The sequence below is a fragment of the Pimephales promelas genome, chromosome 7, assembly GCF_988280905.1.
Source record: "Pimephales promelas chromosome 7, fPimPro1.hap1.1, whole genome shotgun sequence".
Classification (NCBI taxonomy): Eukaryota; Metazoa; Chordata; class Actinopteri; order Cypriniformes; family Leuciscidae; genus Pimephales; species Pimephales promelas.
The window spans coordinates 17439920-17459341 of record NC_142775.1 but is presented as its reverse complement, the minus strand read 5'-3'; the positions used below and the strand labels follow the sequence as shown (position 1 = coordinate 17459341).

At 41.9% G+C, this 19422-nt stretch overlaps 1 protein-coding gene across 1 annotated transcript; it reads right to left on the bottom strand.

The window, feature by feature from the left end:
- Positions 1-4320: 4320 nt before the first annotated feature.
- On the bottom strand, positions 4321-10950 carry LOC120488619 (uncharacterized). The gene is made up of 2 exons (XM_089133149.1): positions 10748-10950; positions 4321-10473 (listed from the first exon to the last, which is right to left on the bottom strand). The coding sequence occupies exon 2, from the start codon at positions 10382-10384 to the stop codon at positions 4379-4381; it is 6006 nt and encodes a 2001-aa protein (XP_088989275.1). The 5' UTR covers positions 10385-10473; positions 10748-10950; the 3' UTR covers positions 4321-4378.
- Positions 10951-19422: the final 8472 nt, after the last annotated feature.

Below are 19422 nucleotides of genomic sequence, written 5' to 3'. Positions count from 1 at the left end.
AAACGACAGTGTTACCCCTTACGGTTTTTTTTTTTTGGGCGAAAAATTTAGTATCCCCAATCTTCTCAAAACTCTGGATTCTTATAGAGGGCCATGAGACATATACCTGAGTGCAACAATGGAGGCTCTAGACCCTTCCAGTGCTGAGATATCGAAACTCAAAATTTCGACCCGAAAAAAAAATGACAGTGTTACCCCTTACGGTTTTTTTTTTAGGTGAAAAATTAAGTATCCCCAATCTTCTCAAAACTCTGGATTCTGATAGAGGGCCATGAGACATAGACCTGAGTGCAACAATGGAGGCTCTAGATCCTTCCAGAGCTGAGATATCGAAAATCAAAATTTCGACCAGAAAAAAAAAACGACAGTGTTACCCCTTACGTTTTTTTTTGGGGCGAAAAATTAAGTATCCCCAATCTTCTCAAAACTCTGGAATCTGATAGACGGCCATGAGACACAGACCTGAGTGCAACAATGGAGGCTCTAGACCCTTCCAGAGCTGAGATATCGAAATTCAAAATTTCGACCAGAAAAAAAAAACCCGACAGTGTTACCCCTTACGTTTTTTTTTTTTTGGGCGAAAAATTTAGTATCCCCAATCTTCTCAAAACTCTGGATTCTGATAGAGGGCCATGAGACATAGACCTGAGTGCAACAATGGAGGCTCTAGACCCTTCCAGTGCTGAGATATCGAAACTCAAAATTTCGACCCGAAAAAAAATAACAGTGTTACCCCTTACGTTTTTTTTTTTTGGGGCGAAAAATTAAGTATTCCCAATCTTCTCAAAACTCTGGATTCTGATAGAGGGCCATGAGACATAGACCTGAGTGCAACAATGGAGGATCTAGACCCTTCCAGAGCTGAGATGTCGAAACTCAAAATTTCGACCCGAAAAAAAAAAAACGACAGTGTTACCCCTTACGTTTGTTTTTTTGGGGCGAAAAATTAAGTATCCCCAATCTTGTCAAAACTCTGGATTCTGATAGAGGGCCATGAGACTTAGACCTGAGTGCAAGAATGTAGGCTCTAGACCCTTCCAGAGCTGAGATATCGAAAATCAAAATTTCGACCCGTAAAAAATCCGACAGTGTTACCCCTTGCTTTTTTTTTTGGGCGAAAAATTAAGTATTCCTAATCTTCTCAAAACTCTGGATTCTGATAGAGGGCCATGAGACTTAGACCTGAGTGCAACAATGGAGGCTCTAGACCCTTCCAGAGCTGAGATATCGAAATTCAAAATTTCGACCAGAAAAAAAAACGACAGTGTTACCCCTTACGTTTTTTTTTGGGCGAAAAATGAAGAATCCCCAATCTTCTCAAAACTCTGGATTCTGATAGAGGGCCATGAGACTTAGACCTGAGTGCAACAATGGAGGCTCTAGACCCTTCCAGAGCTGAGATATCGAAAATCAAAATTTCGACCCAAAAAAAAAACGTCAGGGTTACCCATTACGTTTTTTTTTGGGGGGGCGAAAAATTAAGTATCCCCAATCTTCTCAAAGCTCTGGATTCTGTTAGAGGGCCATGAGACTTAGACCCGAGTGCAACAATGGAGGCTCTAGACCTTTCCAGAGCTGAGATATCGAAAATCAAAATTTCGACCCATAAAAAAAACGACAGTATTACCCCTTACGTTTTTTTTTTTTGGGGGGCGAAAAATTAAGTATCCCTAATCTTCTCAAAACTCTGGATTCTGATAGAGGGCCATGAGACATAGACCTGAGTGCAAAAATGGAGGCTCTAGACCCTTCCAGAGCTGAGATATCGAAAATCAAAATTTCGACCAGAAAAAAAAACGACAGTGTTACCCCTTACGTTTTTTTTGGGGCGAAAAATTAAGTATCCCCAATCTTCTAAAAACTCCTGGATTCTGATAGAGGGCCATGATACATAGACCTGAGTGCAACAATGGAGGCTCTAGACCCTTCCAGGGCTGAGATGTCGAAACTCAAAATTTCGACCCGAAAAAAAAAAAAAACGACAGTGGTACCCCTTTCGTTTTTTTTTTTTCGGGCGAAAAATGAAGTTTCTCCAATCTTCTCAAAACTCTGGATTCTGATAGAGGGCCATGAGACTTAAACCTGAGTGCAAAAATGGAGGCTCTAGACCCTTCCAGTGCTGAGATATCGAAACTCTAAATTTCGACCCGAAAAAAAACCGACAGTGTTACCCCTTACGTTTTTTTTTTTGGGGCGAAAAATTAAGTATCCCCAATCTTCTCAAAACTCTGGATTCTGATAGAGGGCCATGAGACATAGACCTGAGTGCAACAATGGAGGCTCTAGACCCTTCCAGAGCTGAGATGTCGAAACTCAAAATTTCGACCCGAAAAAAAAAACGACAGTGTTACGCCTTTCGTTTTTTTTTTTTTGGGCGAAAATTGAAGTATCCCCAATCTTCTCAAAACTCTGGATTCTGATAGAGGGCCATGAGACTTAGACCTGAGTGCAACAATGGAGGCTCTAGACCCTTCCAGTGCTGAGATATCGAAATTCAAAATTTCGACCAGAAAAAAAACCGACAGTGTTACCCCTTACGTTTTTTTTTTTTGGGCGAAAAATGAAGTATCCCCAATCTTCTCAAAACTCTGGATTCTGATAGAGGGCCATGAGACATAGACCTGAGTGCAACAATGGAGGCTCTAGACCCTTCCAGTGCTGAGATATCGAAACTCAAAATTTCGACCCGAAAAAAAAATGACAGTGTTACCCCTTACGTTTTTTTTTAGGCGAAAAATTAAGTATCCCCAATCTTCTCAAAACTCTGGATTCTGATAGAGGGCCATGAGACATAGACCTGAGTGCAACAATGGAGGCTCTAGACCCTTCCAGAGCTGAGATATCGAAATTCAAAATTTCGACCAGAAAAAAAAACGACAGTGTTACCCCTTACTTTTTTTTTTTGGGCGAAAAATTTAGTATTCCCAATCTTCTCAAAACTCTGGATTCTAAAAGAGGGCCATGAGACTTAGACTTGAGTGCAAAAATGGAGGCTCTAGACCCTTCCAGAGCTGAGATATCGAAACTCAAAATTTCGACCCGAAAAAAAAATGACAGTGGTACCCCTTTTGTTTTTTTTTTTCAGGTGAAAAATGAAGTTTCTCCAATCTTCTCAAAACTCTGGATTCTGATAAAGGTCCATGCTACTTAAACCTGAGTGCAAAAATTGAGGCTCTAGACCCTTCTAGAGCTGAGATATCGAAAATCAAAATTTCGACCAGAAAAAAAACCGACAGTGTTACCCCTTACGTTTTTTTTTTTTGGGTGAAAAATTAAGTATCCCCAATCTTCTCAAAACTCTGGATTCTGATAGAGGGCCATGAGACTTATACCTGAGTGCAACAATGGAGGCTCTAGACCCTTCCAGAGCTGAGATATCGAAATTCAAAATTTCGACCAGAAAAAAAAAAACGACAGTGTTACCCCTTACGTTTTTTTTTTTTTGGGCGAAAAATGTAGTATCCCCAATCCTCTCAAAACTCTGGATTCTGATAGAGGGCCATGAGACATAGACCTGTATTCTGCCTTCACTAGTGTGCATAAACTAGTTTTACAGATAGCTAACAGTTTCCAATAAAGTACCAGAAGCTTCTTGCTGTATTGTGGTGTTTTACTGAAAGGACTGTAAAACTGTAACATACAAAAACAAAGAAAAGCATATTACAATCTCAATATGAAGAATATACAATACAAAAATAAATATGTAGTCTAGAAATAACTAAACTTTCAAATCACGATTGTATGGCAAACAAATAGCACAATGCTAATTTACATAGAAAACGCCATAGAGAAGCTAACGCAATTAGCGTCACATATTTCCTTGCAAATTACAAACAGAAAAATGCTAAAATGACTAAATAGGATATCAAAAGTAGGCTAAGATCTCTAAGAAACAAATACTTACAGACAGATATTCGTCAGAGACCGAAATGACAGTTCAGAAACTTTAACACTCTGGAGATCGACTTGCAGGGGGAATGTTATGAGAACAACTGAGCTACGGAAACTCTGAGTGGACAAAACACAAGAAACTCAAAACCCAAATACCTCTTCTCACAATGGGCCAACGCATTCTCATCCTTTAACGTCATATAGAGCGCTATATGACAAAACGGCGCTATACTACGCTAAAGGCACCCGTTATCGTTAATATAACACGTGCTGTGAGGGCTAAGTTTAGGTGTGGGGTAGGGTGTACGTGTCATATTCACGCTAAAGGATTTATAACGTCTTGGGTTCGCGTGTTATATTAACGATAACGGGTGCCTTTAGCGTAGTATAGCGCCGTTTTGTCATATAGCGCTCTATATGACGTTAAAGGATGAGAACGGGCTGAATGGGCAGTACACTCCCCGCCTGGAATACTACTATTACACTATTAACCCTTTACTAATAACACAATTTCCGAAACAGGTCTTGAGTACACCTTAGGAGTACCTTCTTTAACTATGCGGACATCTACTTTACGTACTCTTTTATCTCTCCCAGGATAAGTGTTCACAATAAGTCCAGTAGGCCATTCGTTTCTTTTGACCTGAGAGTCCTTTAAGAGGACAACGTCACCAATGGCTAAGTTTGGTTGATCTGCTTGCCATTTTCTTCTTGGTTGAATGGTAGCAAGATACTCTTCTCGCCATCGTTTCCAGAATGAGTTAGCCAGACTTTGCACCTGTTTCCATTGCTTCCGGTACAAGTCTTTTGGATCGAAGTCCCCAGGAGGAATAGAAGCGGGACAGATTTTCTGAGTGAGAAGAGCCCCCGGAGTCAGTAAATCAGGTTGTTGAGGATCCGATGACACAGGTACTAATGGACGACCATTCATTATGGCTGTTACCTCTGCCATGAGCGTCACAAGTACTTCATGAGTCAGATTTGGAGAATGAACCTTCAGCATCATAGCATCCAAGATACGTCGAGCCACACCAATCATTCTTTCCCACACCCCTCCCATGTGAGAAGAGTGAGGTGGGTTAAACTTCCAAGTGCATGCCTCCTTTTTGAGGTAGGATTGAAGCTCTGGGTCTGAACTTATCTGAAGCTCCTTGCATGCTCCTACAAAGTTCGTTCCACAATCTGAACGGAAAAGTTTGGTGGGTCCTCTTATGGCCAGGAACCTTCTGAGCGCGTTTATGAAACTTGAAGTAGAGAGAGACTCCACAACCTCGATGTGAACTCCTCGTGTGACCAAACAGGTGAACATTACTGCCCATCGTTTATTTTCTACCACTCCACCTCTTGTACGACGGATGCATATGTTCCACGGTCCAAACACATCTACTCCGACATGTGTAAAAGGAGGAGATTGGAAAAGACGATCAGCCGGAAGGTCTGCCATTTTTTGTTGTTGAACATTCCCTCTTAACCTGCGGCAGGTTGTGCATTTGTTGAGTAGATTTGAAACCAACTTTTTTCCTCCAAGGATCCACAGTCCAGCAGACCTGACGGCTCCTTCAGTGATATGTCTGCCTTGATGCGCAACCTGTTCGTGGTAGAACTGGACCAGCAAGGCAGCAATGTGATGCTTCTTCGGAATCACAATAGGCTGACTTTGTTCTTGAGTTATTTCAGCAGAAGTCACACGTCCTCCTACTCGCAGCAGACCTTCCTTGTCCAAAAACACATTGAGATTCTTCAATGGGCTGTGTTTTATTATGTCCTCGCCTTTGTTCAAAGTTCTCAATTCTTCTTCAAAGGACTCACCTTGAACAGTTCGGACAATGACTAACTTTGCTTGAATTAAAGCGTCCATCTTTGCTTCATCTGAATCAGTAGCCTTTGAGATAGATCTGGCCTTTTCAATGAGCTTCGCTATAGCTTGAGTGAGGCGTTTCCAACTGGAGAATCGCTCAAACCTGTGTGACCCGAGTGAATTTGCCACGATTGTAGTTGCAAACGTAGAGACTTGTGGGCGGACTTCAATGTCCGTGGAGGGTTCAACAAGCTGAAAGTCATTCTGCTGCACAGGACACTCTCCATCTCTTTCCCTCAAGAAGTTGGGACAAGTGAACCAATTTGTAGAACTCAATAAGGAAGCTGGCACATGTCGTGTTCCATGATCGGCAGGATTAATTTCCGTGCTCACAAAGTGCCACTGACTGGGATCGGATGACTTCCTGATGCGAGCAACACGGTTTGCTACGTAGACATAGAACCTTCGGCTGATGTTATTGATATAGCCTAAGACTACTCGACTGTCAGTGTAGTACTTCACATTGTGAATTTCTATGTCAAGTTCATTCAGCAACATGTCTGCTAACTCCACCGCCAGAACGGAAGCACATAACTCCAAGCGAGGTACTGTGTGGACTTGTCTAGGAGCTAATTTGGACTTGCCCATGCAGAAGCCTACGTGGACTTGACCTTCAGAATCTATGGCTCGGAGGTATGCAACCGCTGAAATAGCTGATGTAGAAGCATCTGCAAAGACACACAACTCTCTTTGACAGGTAGATTGCAGTGACGTGTGCACATACTGTCTAGGAATTTGAAGTTTCTCAAGGTCTACAAGCGAATCTTTCCAAGATTTCCATAGTGCCTCTTTTTCTGCTGGCAATTGAGTGTCCCATTCACAGTTCTCTGAGCACAATTCTCTAATGAGAGCTTTACCTTGCATGATGATGGGGGCAGCAAACCCAAGAGGATCGTACAAGCTGTTAACAGCAGAAAGGATGCCTCTTCTTGTGAACGGCTTGTCTTCTCTTGATACGAGAAAGGTGACACAGTCATGTTGCAAGTCCCAGTTAAGCCCTAAACTTCTCTGTAAGGGCAGAGGCTCTGCACCAAGGTCAAGACTTTTCAGTTCTTTTGCACGTTCCTCAGATGGAAATGCTTCCATTACGTCTGGGTTATTGGAGGCTATTTTGTGCAAACGAATGTTAGAGTCCGCCAGCATTTCTTTGGCACTTTTCAGAGTTTGAATGGCGCTAACGTCTGAAGAAAAAGAAGCCAGTCCATCATCAACGTAAAAGTTTTTAAGGACAAACTGTTTGGCCTCTTCACTGTACTCATCCTGTGTGGCCAGCGCCGCCCTCCGGAGACCATATATAGCTATGGCAGGAGACGGGCTATTTCCAAACACATGTACGGTCATCCTGTACTCTCTGATTGCCCTTGTGAGATCGTTACCTTCGTACCACAGGAAACGCACAAAGTCGCGGTGGTCCTCGCGAATGACAAAACAGTAGAACATTTGCTGTATGTCCGCAGTTATTGCCACAGGTTCTTTTCGGAAGCGCAAAAGGACCCCAATAAGTGTGTTGTTCATGTCTGGACCACTCAACAAAACATCGTTCAAAGACGTGTCTTTGTAAGTTGCACTAGAATCAAACACTACCCGTATCTGATCAGGTTTGCGTGGATGGTACACACCAAAAAACGGTAGGTACCAACACTCTTGATCTTTGGTGGGTGGCGGAACGGGTTCAGCATGTCCTGACTCAAACATTTTTTCCATGAAGTTCAAGAAATGTTCTTTCATTTGGGGCTTTTTGTCAAGCGCTCGACGCAGTGAGTTGAGACGTTTGACTGCTTGGTCTCGATTGTTGGGTAATCTGTGTCTATTCGTTTTGAAGGGCAGTGGTGCCACCCAGCTGTTAGACTCGTCCATGAACATTTGTTCATCCATGATCTCCAAGAAGAGTTCATCCTCGACTGACATGGCAGGTTTGTCATCATGTGGGGTTCTCTTGAACAATTTGTTGGTTAGACAGTCATTTTCATCTATGTCCATCAAGCTGCACATGTTCCCAGAATTAAATAGGCCGTCAGAGCTCAGAATCTTTTCTTTAACATGGAATGAATTGGTGCAAGAGTCCAACAGAGATGTGCGTCCATTGATCAACACTGATGTGCGGTAAACACTGAGATTGCTAGGCACATGAGCACCTCCAAGGCAAACATCACCTATTATCACCCAGCCGAGGTCGAGGCGTTGGGCGTAAGGAGCATCGTGAGGGCCGTTGTAATGTTCTCTGACCTTGTGCAGTCTTGGTATGTCCCGACCAAGGAGGACCAGTATTGAAGCATTAGGGTCCAAATCAGGAATCTTGGCTGCCAAATGCTTGAGGTGAGCGTGTTGTCTTGCAGCCTCCGGTGTGGGGATCTCAGATCGATCATCTGGGAGCATGTTGCACTCGATTAATGTGGGCAGCCGGACGCTAGTGTTGCCATCAAGAGACTCCAGAATGAACCCGTCAGCTTGGCGTGCTTTTGTCTCTCCTACGCCTGAACAAGTCTTTAGAGTGTAAATTTTGGTGTCTGTGTTAACGTTAAAGATCTCAAAGAATTCTGTTTTTGCTAAAGACCTATTGCTTTGCTCGTCTAAGACAACATAAGCTTTCACTGCCTTTTCCTTGTGCCCAACAGGATAAATGTTTACTAAGCAGATTTTGGAGCATGAGCGTGAGCTGTTACCCTTTCCACATACCTCAGTACATTTGGAGACAATGGCGCGTATAGGACTTTCTGCTTGCTCCCCGCCATGCACGTTAGGAGATTCAGATCCTGGAGTTTCCGTTTTCCAGGTTGGTGGTCCAGGGTGCAGTGCGGTAACGTGTTGGTCACTTTTGCACTCATTGCAATGTACACTTGCGTCGCAATCTTTTGCCATGTGGTTGACGGAGGAACAGCACTTGTAACAAATGGCCAATTCTTTCAGAATGACTTTCCTCTGATCCAAAGTCTTTGCTCTGAAACCACGACACTTGCGAAGGGAATGTGGTTTATTGTGGAGCGGGCACAGTTTATCCGGGTCAACCACCTTTTGGTCAGAGGATTCACGATTGCCTTTTGGAGCAAGTATTTCAGTTTTTCGAACAGATACTGCGGTTTTGAAATTGGGCTTGATCATTCTTTCAGGCCTACAAACACTTGGACCACTGGTAGAAAGCAAGGGAGCAAAGCTTGGGTCATTTAAAGTTTTAGCTTTGTCGCACACAAACTTCACGAAAACGGGAAATGGCGGGTATGAAGCATGGTGTTGCTCTTTATAGTAAGATGCTGTGGTAATCCATTTTTCTTGAAGGTGAAATGGGAGTTTCTGAACAATGGGTGTGATGCCCCGGGACGTGTCTAGGTAACTCAGACCAGGCAGGAATCCATCTACCCGGGCAGCATCAAGCTCTGAGATGAGATCACCTAACTCCCTTAACTTGCCGTTTTCTCTGTTTGCGATTTTGGGAAAATCTTCCAACTTTTTCAGGAGAGCATTCTCGATCGCTTCAGGGGACCCATAGATGTCTTCCAGTCTTTGCCATACCATTTTTACACCAGCTGCGGCATCGTAAGTGTGCACAGCCCTTAATCGTTTGGCTTGATCTGATGATTTGGGGCCTAACCACTTGCAGAGGAGATCTAACTCTTCTTTTGGGGATAAATAGAGACCTGCTGTAGCGTTCAAAAAGGATGCCTTCCAAGCCCAATAATTTTCAGGCTTATCATCAAACGTCAGGAGCCCTGAGCTGACCAACTCTCTGCGTACCAAATATTTGGCTAAGTCCGATGTGGCTGGGGAATTGGACTCGTTTGCACTGGGTACAGGGCGTGGTGACGTCAGCCTAGGCTGCAAAGGAACTGACTGGTTCATTAGATGTTGCTGAAATCTGTGGTCTGTAGTAGCTGGGGTAGGATACTGTGAGTGGGACGTGAAAAGGGCATTTTTGAACGAGCTTTGGGCATAAGGATGAGTTGCTCCACTGCTGATGTCATACTGTGGAGAATGCGTCACTGGTAGCTCTTGAAACCCATATTCACTAATCTCGCTGTTTGATATGTTATGCTCTTTATCTTTATGTTGCTCAATATCGCCACTGTATTTCACTCGCTGAGCTGCTGGAAGTGTCACTGTGCTAGCTTGAGGGTAATTAGAGCGATTAATAGTCTGCGGAGGTGGAGCTGGTATGGAGTCAACTACTTTGTCGCTGCTTTCTAGAAACCAGGGTTCTCCACCTTCTTCCCCAGCGGCTGCTTCCAGGACCTCTGCTTCGGCGTTGGCAGCAGCAGCTGCACTCTGTAGACGCAATTTGAGGAGGTCAGCGCTGAGCTCTGCTTTCTTTTTTGTAGCCTCAGCCTTGATGTGGGCCTTTTCTTTTAACACCTCTGCTTCTCGTTCAGCGTATGATGCCTTTGCTTGAGCGGCTGCTGCTTTAGCGCGTGCTCTAGCAGCCAAAACACTTGCATTAGACCACTGACTGGTGTGTGACCGCTGACTGGCGTGTGACCGCTTACTAGCGCGTGAGTTGTTGGAACAGTTCGAGCTCGTTTCCCACAGGTCACCAACGTTGCTGGCTGAACTTTGGCGATCAGAGACAGCAGTGTTGTCTTCCGTGTCGACTTTTGGCTGACTTTCCATGTGTCTTTTTACTATTCTGCCTTCACTAGTGTGCATAAACTAGTTTTACAGATAGCTAACAGTTTCCAATAAAGTACCAGAAGCTTCTTGCTGTATTGTGGTGTTTTACTGAAAGGACTGTAAAACTGTAACATACAAAAACAAAGAAAAGCATATTACAATCTCAATATGAAGAATATACAATACAAAAATAAATATGTAGTCTAGAAATAACTAAACTTTCAAATCACGATTGTATGGCAAACAAATAGCACAATGCTAATTTACATAGAAAACGCCATAGAGAAGCTAACGCAATTAGCGTCACATATTTCCTTGCAAATTACAAACAGAAAAATGCTAAAATGACTAAATAGGATATCAAAAGTAGGCTAAGATCTCTAAGAAACAAATACTTACAGACAGATATTCGTCAGAGACCGAAATGACAGTTCAGAAACTTTAACACTCTGGAGATCGACTTGCAGGGGGAATGTTATGAGAACAACTGAGCTACGGAAACTCTGAGTGGACAAAACACAAGAAACTCAAAACCCAAATACCTCTTCTCACAATGGGCAGTACAACCTGAGTGCAACAATGGAGGCTCAAGACCCTTCCAGTGCTGAGATATCGAAACTCAAAATTTCGACCCGAAAAAAAAAACGACAGTGTTACCCCTTACGTTTTTTTTTTGGACGAAAGATTAAGTATCCCCAATCTTCTCAAAACTCTGGATTCTGATAGAGGGCCATGAGACATAGACCTGAGTGCAACAATGGAGGCTCTAGACCCTTCCAGTGCTGAGATATCGAAACTCAAAATTTCGACCCGAAAAAAAAAAACGACAGTGGTACCCCTTTCATTTTTTTTTTTCGGGCGAAAAATGAAGTATCCCCAATCTTCTCAAAACTCTGGATTCTGATAGAGGGCCATGAGACATAGACCTGAGTGCAACAATGGAGGCTCTAGACCCTTCCAGTGCTGAGATATCGAAACTCAAAATTTCGACCCGAAAAAAAATGACAGTGTTACCCCTTACATTTTTTTTTTAGGCGAAAAATTAAGTATCCCCAATCTTCTCAAAACTCTGGATTCTGATAGAGGGCCATGAGACATAGACCTGAGTGCAACAATGGAGGCTCTAGACCCTTCCAGTGCTGAGATATCGAAACTCAAAATTTCGACCCGAAAAAAAAAAAACGACAGTGGTACCCCTTTCGTTTTTTTTTTTTCGGGCGAAAAATGAAGTTTCTCCAATCTTCTCAAAACTCTGGATTCTGATAGAGGGCCATGAGACTTAAACCTGAGTGCAAAAATGGAGGCTCTAGACCCTTGCAGAGCTGAGATATCGAAACTCAAAATTTCGACCCGAAAAAAAAAATGACAGTGTTACCCCTTACATTTTTTTTTGGGGCGAAAAATTAAGTATCCCCAATCTTCTGAAAACTCCTGGATTCTGATAGAGGGCCATGAGACATAGACCTGAGTGCAACAATGGAGGCTCTAGACCCTTCCAGTGCTGAGATATCGAAACTCTAAATTTCGACCCGAAAAAAAACCGACAGTGTTACCCCTTACGTTTTTTTTTTGGGGCGAAAAATTAAGTATCCCCAATCTTCTGAAAACTCCTGGATTCTGATAGAGGGCCATGAGACATAGACCTGAGTGCAACAATGGAGGCTCTAGACCCTTCCAGTGCTGAGATATCGAAACTCTAAATTTCGACCCGAAAAAAAACCGACAGTGTTACCCCTTACGTTTTTTTTTTGGGGCGAAAAATTAAGTAACCCCAATCTTCTCAAAACTCTGGATTCTGATAGAGGGCCATGAGACATAGACCTGAGTGCAACAATGGAGGCTCTAGACCCTTCCATTGCTGAGATATCGAAACTCAAAATTTCGACCCGAAAAAAAAATGACAGTGTTACCCCTTACGTTTTTTTTTTTTTGGGCGAAAAATTAAGTATCCCCAATCTTCTCAAAACTCTGGATTCTGACAGAGGGCCATGAGACAGACCTGAGTGCAACAATGGAGGCTCTAGACCCTTCCAGAGCTGAGATGTCGAAACTCAAAATTTCGACCCGAAAAAAAAAACGACAGTGTTACGCCTTTCGTTTTTTTTTTTTTGGGCGAAAATTTAAGTATCCCCAATCTTCTCAAAACTCTGGATTCTGATAGAGGGCTATGAGACATAGACCTGAGTGCAACAATGGAGGCTCAAGACCCTTCCAGTGCTGAGATATCGAAACTCAAAATTTCGACCCGAAAAAAAAAAACGACAGTGTTACCCCTTACGTTTTTTTTTTTGGGCGAAAGATTAAGTATCCCCAATCTTCTCAAAACTCTGGATTCTGATAGAGGGCCATGAGACATAGACCTGAGTGCAACAATGGAGGCTCTAGACCCTTCCAGTGCTGAGATATTGAAACTCAAAATTTCGACCCGAAAAAAAAAAACGACAGTGGTACCCCTTTCGTTTTTTTTTTTTCGGGCGAAAAACGAAGTATCCCCAATCTTCTCAAAACTCTGGATTCTGATAGAGGGCCATGAGACATAGACCTGAGTGCAACAATGGAGGCTCTAGACCCTTCCAGTGCTGAGATATCGAAACTCAAAATTTAGACCCGAAAAAAAAAAACGACAGTGGTACCCCTTTCGTTTTTTTTTTTCGGGCGAAAAATGAAGTTTCTCCAATCTTCTCAAAACTCTGGATTCTGATAGAGGGCCATGAGACTTAAACCTGAGTGCAAAAATGGAGGCTCTAGACCCTTCCAGAGCTGAGATATCGAAACTCAAAATTTCGACCAAAAAAAAAAAATGACAGTGTTACCCCTTACGTTTTTTTTTTGGGTGAAAAATTAAGTATCCCCAATCTTCTCAAAACTCTGGATTCTGATAGAGGGCCATGAGACATAGACCTGAGTGCAACAATGGAGGCTCTAGACCCTTCCATTGCTGAGATATCGAAACTCAAAATTTCGACCCGAAAAAAAAATGACAGTGTTACCCCTTACGTTTTTTTTTTTTTTTGGGCGAAAAATTAAGTATCCCCAATCTTCTCAAAACTCTGGATTCTGATAGAGGGCCATGAGACATAGACCTGAGTGCAACAATGGAGGCTCTAGACCCTTCCAGAGCTGAGATGTCGAAACTCAAAATTTCGACCCGAAAAAAAAACGACAGTGTTACGCCTTTCGTTTTTTTTTTTTGGGCGAAAATTTAAGTATCCCCAATCTTCTCAAAACTCTGGATTCTGATAGAGGGCCATGAGACTTAGACCTGAGTGCAACAATGGAGGCTCTAGACCCTTCCAGAGCTGAGATATCGAAAATCAAAATTTCGACCAGAAAAAAAAACGACAGTGTTACCCCTTACGTTTTTTTTTTGGGGCGAAAAATTAAGTATCCCCAATCTTCTGAAAACTCCTGGATTCTGATAGAGGGCCATGAGACATTGACCTGAGTGCAACAATAGAGGCTCTAGACCCTTCCAGTGCTGAGATATCGAAACTCTAAATTTCGACCCGAAAAAAAAACCGACAGTGTTACCCCTTACGTTTTTTTTTTGGGGCGAAAAATTAAGTATCCCCAATCTTCTCAAAACTCTGGATTCTGATAGAGGGCCATGAGACATAGACCTGAGTGCAACAATGGAGGCTCTAGACCCTTCCATTGCTGAGATATCGAAACTCAAAATTTCGACCTGAAAAAAAAATAACAGTGTTACCCCTTACGTTTTTTTTTTTGGGCGAAAAATTAAGTATCCCCAATCTTCTCAAAACTCTGGATTCTGATAGAGGGCCATGAGACATAGACCTGAGTGCAACAATGGAGGCTCTAGACCCTTCCAGAGCTGAGATGTCGAAACTCAAAATTTCGACCCGTAAAAAAAACGACAGTGTTACCCCTTATGTTTTTTTTTTTGGGTGAAAAATTAAGTATCCCTAATCTTCTCAAAACTCTGGATTCTGATAGAGGGCCATGAGACTTAGACCTGAGTGCAACAATGGAGGCTCTAGACCCTTCCAGAGCTGAGATATCGAAATTCAAAATTTCGACCAGAAAAAAAAACGACAGTGTTACCCCTTACGTTTTTTTTTTTGGGCGAAAAATGAAGTATCCCCAATCTTCTCAAAACTCTGGATTCTGATAGAGGGCCATGAGACATAGACCTGAGTGCAACAATGGAGGCTCTAGACCCTTCCAGTGCTGAGATATCGAAACTCAAAATTTCGACCCGAAAAAAAAATTGACAGTGTTACCCCTTACGTTTTTTTTTTAGGCGAAAAATTAAGTATCCCCAATCTTCTCAAAACTCTGGATTCTGATAGAGGGCCATGAGACATAGACCTGAGTGCAACAATGGAGGCTCTAGACCCTTCCAGAGCTGAGATATCGAAATTCAAAATTTCGACCAGAAAAAAAAAAAACGACAGTGTTACCCCTTACGTTTTTTTTTTGGGCGAAAAATTTAGTATTCCCAATCTTCTCAAAACTCTGGATTCTGATAGAGGGCCATGAGACTTAGACTTGAGTGCAAAAATGGAGGCTCTAGACCCTTCCAGAGCTGAGATATCGAAACTCAAAATTTCGACCCGGAAAAAAAAATGACAGTGGTACCCCTTTTGTTTTTTTTTTCAGGTGAAAAATGAAGTTTCTCCAATCTTCTCAAAACTCTGGATTCTGATAAAGGTCCATGCGACTTAAACCTGAGTGCAAAAATGGAGGCTCTAGACCCTTCTAGAGCTGAGATATCGAAAATCAAAATTTCGACCAGAAAAAAAACCGACAGTGTTACCCCTTACGTTTTTTTTTTGGGTGAAAAATTAAGTATCCCCAATCTTCTCAAAACTCTGGATTCTGATAGAGGGCCATGAGACTTATACCTGAGTGCAACAATGGAGGCTCTAGACCCTTCCAGAGCTGAGATATCGAAATTCAAAATTTCGACCAAAAAAAAAAAACCGACAGTGTTACCCCTTACGTTTTTTTTTTGGGCGAAAAATTTAGTATCCCCAATCTTCTCAAAACTCTGGATTCTGATAGAGGACCATGAGACATAGACCTGAGTGCAACAATGGAGGCTCAAGACCCTTCCAGTGCTGAGATATCGAAACTCAAAATTTCGACCCGAAAAAAAAAACGACAGTGTTACCCCTTACGTTTTTTTTTGGGCGAAAAATTAAGTATCCCCAATCTTCTCAAAACTCTGGATTCTGATAGAGGGCCATGAGACATAGACCTGAGTGCAACAATGGAGGCTCTAGACCCTTCCAGTGCTGAGATATCGAAACTCAAAATTTCGACCCGAAAAAAAAAATAACAGTGTTACCCCTTACGTTTTTTTTTTTTTTTTGGGGCGAAAAATTAAGTATCCCCAATCTTCTCAAAACTCTGGATTCTGATAGAGGGCCATGAGACATAGACCTGAGTGCAACAATGGAGGATCTAGACCCTTCCAGAGCTGAGATGTTGAAACTCAAAATTTCGACCCGAAAAAAAAAACGACAGTGTTACCCCTTACGTTTTTTTTTTTTGGGTGAAAAATTAAGTATCCCCAATCTTCTCAAAACTCTGGATTCTGATAGAGGGCCATGAGACTTAGACCTGAGTGCAAGAATGTAGGCTCTAGACCCTTCCAGAGCTGAGATATCGAAAATCAAAATTTCGACCCGTAAAAAAAACGACAGTGTTACTCCTTGCGGTTTTTTTTGGGACGAAAAATTAAGTATTCCTAATCTTCTCAAAACTCTGGATTCTGATAGAGGGCCATGAGACTTAGACATGAGTGCAACAATGGAGGCTTTAGACCCTTCCAGAGCTGAGATATCGAAATTCAAAATTTCGACCAGAAAAAAAAACGACAGTGTTACCCCTTACGTTTTTTTTTTGGGGGCGAAAAATTAAGTATCCCCAATCTTCTCAAAGCTCTGGATTCTGTTAGAGGGCCATGAGACTTAGACCCGAGTGCAACAATGGAGGCTCTAGACCTTTCCAGAGCTGAGATATCGAAAATCAAAATTTCGACCCATAAAAAAAAACGACAGTATTACCCCTTACGTTTTTTTTTTTGGGGCGAAAAATTAAGTATCCCTAATCTTCTCAAAACTCTGGTTTCTGATAGAGGGCCATGAGACATAGACCTGAGTGCAAAAATGGAGGCTCTAGACCCTTCCAGAGCTGAGATATCGAAAATCAAAATTTCGACCAGAAAAAAAAAACGACAGTGTTACCCCTTACGTTTTTTTTTGGGGCGAAAAATTAAGTATCCCCAATCTTCTCAAAACTCCAGGATTCTGATAGAGGGCCATGAGACATAGACCTGAGTGCAACAATGGAGGCTCTAGACCCTTCCAGGGCTGAGATGTCGAAACTCAAAATTTTGACCCGAAAAAAAAAAAAACGACATTGGTACCCCTTTCGTTTTTGTTTTTTTTTTCGGGCGAAAAATGAAGTTTCTCCAATCTTCTCAAAACTCTGGATTCTGATAGAGGGCCATGAGACTTAAACCTGAGTGCAAAAATGGAGGCTCTAGACCCTTCCAGAGCTGAGATATCAAAATTCAAAATTTCGACCAGAAAAAAAAAACGACAGTGTTACCCCTTACGTTTTTTTTTTTTTTTTGGGCCAAAAATGAAGTATCCCCAATCTTCTCAAAACTCTGGATTCTGATAGAGGGCCATGAGACATAGACCTGAGTGCAACAATGGAGGCTCCTGACCCTTCCAGAGCTGAGATATCGAAAATCAAAATTTCGACCCGAAAAAAAAAAAACGACAGTGTTACCCCTTACGTTTTTTTTTGGGGGGGGCGAAAAATTAAGTATCCCCAATCTTCTCAAAACTCTGGATTCTAATAGAGGCACTGGTGATTCTAGGGGGTCAGGGCCACCCCTGAAAGCTCATTGGCCACCCCTGTGGCCACCCCAGATCTGATAGGTAGTTGGTCAAGTTCGTCAACACAAGACACAAGAGAAATGCTGTCAATCAATGGTGACAGCTGATCAACCGATTTAGGTCCAGTTTTACCTTTTTTAATAACACAGTAATAGTCATACCGAGGCTCTGAGAGCTGATTTCTGCTCAGCAGACGTTTGGCCATGCCGGTCAGGTTACTAATGAGATGCGCGCGCTGGCTGCTGCTCCGTGAAACAGGTGGACAGTCTTGCAACAGCAACAAATACAACGATAAAAACGCGGGAATCTGTAGATTGAGAGGTATGGTAATTTAATGTTTAGTTATATCGTAGTTCCCTGTGAATGTGTAGGAAAACTGAAAAAGTCGAACTACACTGTACTAGCTATAGCATCCTGAGAGAGTGCAGACGGTAAAGAGGACGCGTGCAGATCTTATTTCCACTCATACATCGCCATGAAATATAAAACGCTATTTTCTGGAAGACAGATGGTGTTTTTTGCAGATGTGTGTGTTCAATTATAGCTAATGTTATATTTTTCGCCAACCAGTGTGTTAATATAGTGTGACAGTAGATTTAAGTTAAAACACAAAAAAAGCTGTGACTTATTTATTTGCTCTGTGGTTTAAGGGGAGTTTAAAAAGGACTTTTTGTTTGTGTCAATTAGCTCATCTTCACAGTCCACATATATTTTTAGAAGTTTAAATAGGCAGAGTAAATTGCATTAAAATGGCACAAATGTCATAAGTTAAATTATGAAGAAGGATCTTAACTATTTATAATTTTAAGTCTTAACTTTTTGATTTTAAAAACGTATAATGTATGCTGAATCAAAGCCAACGTTTCAATTTATACTTTCATCAAGGCCTTGGACATGAATACTGTCTGGGTTGAAAAACACTTTTTGCACATTTTCATACATCACAATATGGAAGGTTATGTGTAGCATTATTCAATTTGAAATGTAATATGCAAAATGACAATGCAATATGTAAAATGGCATTGCATTTTGTATTTAAATTTACATTTTACATTACCATTTTAGCAACGTTTGGTGCAAAATGAAAATGAAATGACAATTTACATTTGCCAAAATGTAAATTTAAATACAAAATGCAATGCCATTTTACATATTGCATTGTCTTTTTGCATATTACATTTCAAATTGAATAATGCTACACATAAGCTTCCACAAAGTTCAAGGGTTTATTGGATGGGTTTTTATTATAGGTTTGGTTTTATTTGTTGGAAAAATAAATATAAAAATATAATTTGACACAAGAGGGCAGTATAGCCCTATTTATGGTTTTGTTAAACCGTGACATCTACACGTTTTCCAAAGTGGACCAACGTGATTTCACGTCTTGTCGTGATACCGGGGTGCGGCTGGCCGTGTATTTTCCATGTGCGGCCCACTTGACCGCAGTCTCAGAACAGCGCATCAGCAGTGAACGCAAACATGTTTAACCGGCAAGGCTTTAAGCACATGCAAATTAACTTTTGTGAACTCGCTGAACTGATGTAACGTTAGCCGTTCCTCTGCGTTAATAGTGCGAGTATTTGTCGCGTTAAAGTTACACTAATGGCAGTGCTGTTGAGACGGAGGTGTCAGAACTGCAACTGACAGAATGCACGATATTTCTACAAAAGCAGTCAGCAGCTTGATTGGAGCAAGAATCATAGCGCAAATTTGAACTATATCGATATATCGCCCAGCCCTGGTGACCTGTGATGTTCTTGTCAACTGACGACGATACTCAGCGCGAGAGCGACTGATACGAAATTGAGCAGGTGAACAAGCTGAACCAATTAGACATTCTCTCTATAGACATTTCACAAGATGTAAACAACACTGGTCCAGAAGCACTTCCTGTTTCAGTTTGTAACTGCTTTCTTTATTTCACATGTAAAGAAAACATCTTAAAAATGTTTGTTTCACTTTTTGATTCAGTTTTACATGTTCTGCTGTTTGTATTTTATCCCAGCTTTTATGTAGTGTTAAAAAACTGAAACAGGAGTGCTTCTGGACCAGTGTTGTTTACATCTTGTGAAATGGTCTATATACGTCCTTGTTGATACTTTGAAAGGAACTTTCTGTATGTCAGCCAGTTATGGGTTATGTGCTCTTATTCTCTCCTTTTCAGTCCGGCTGCCGACACCAGTCCCCCTCTTCTTC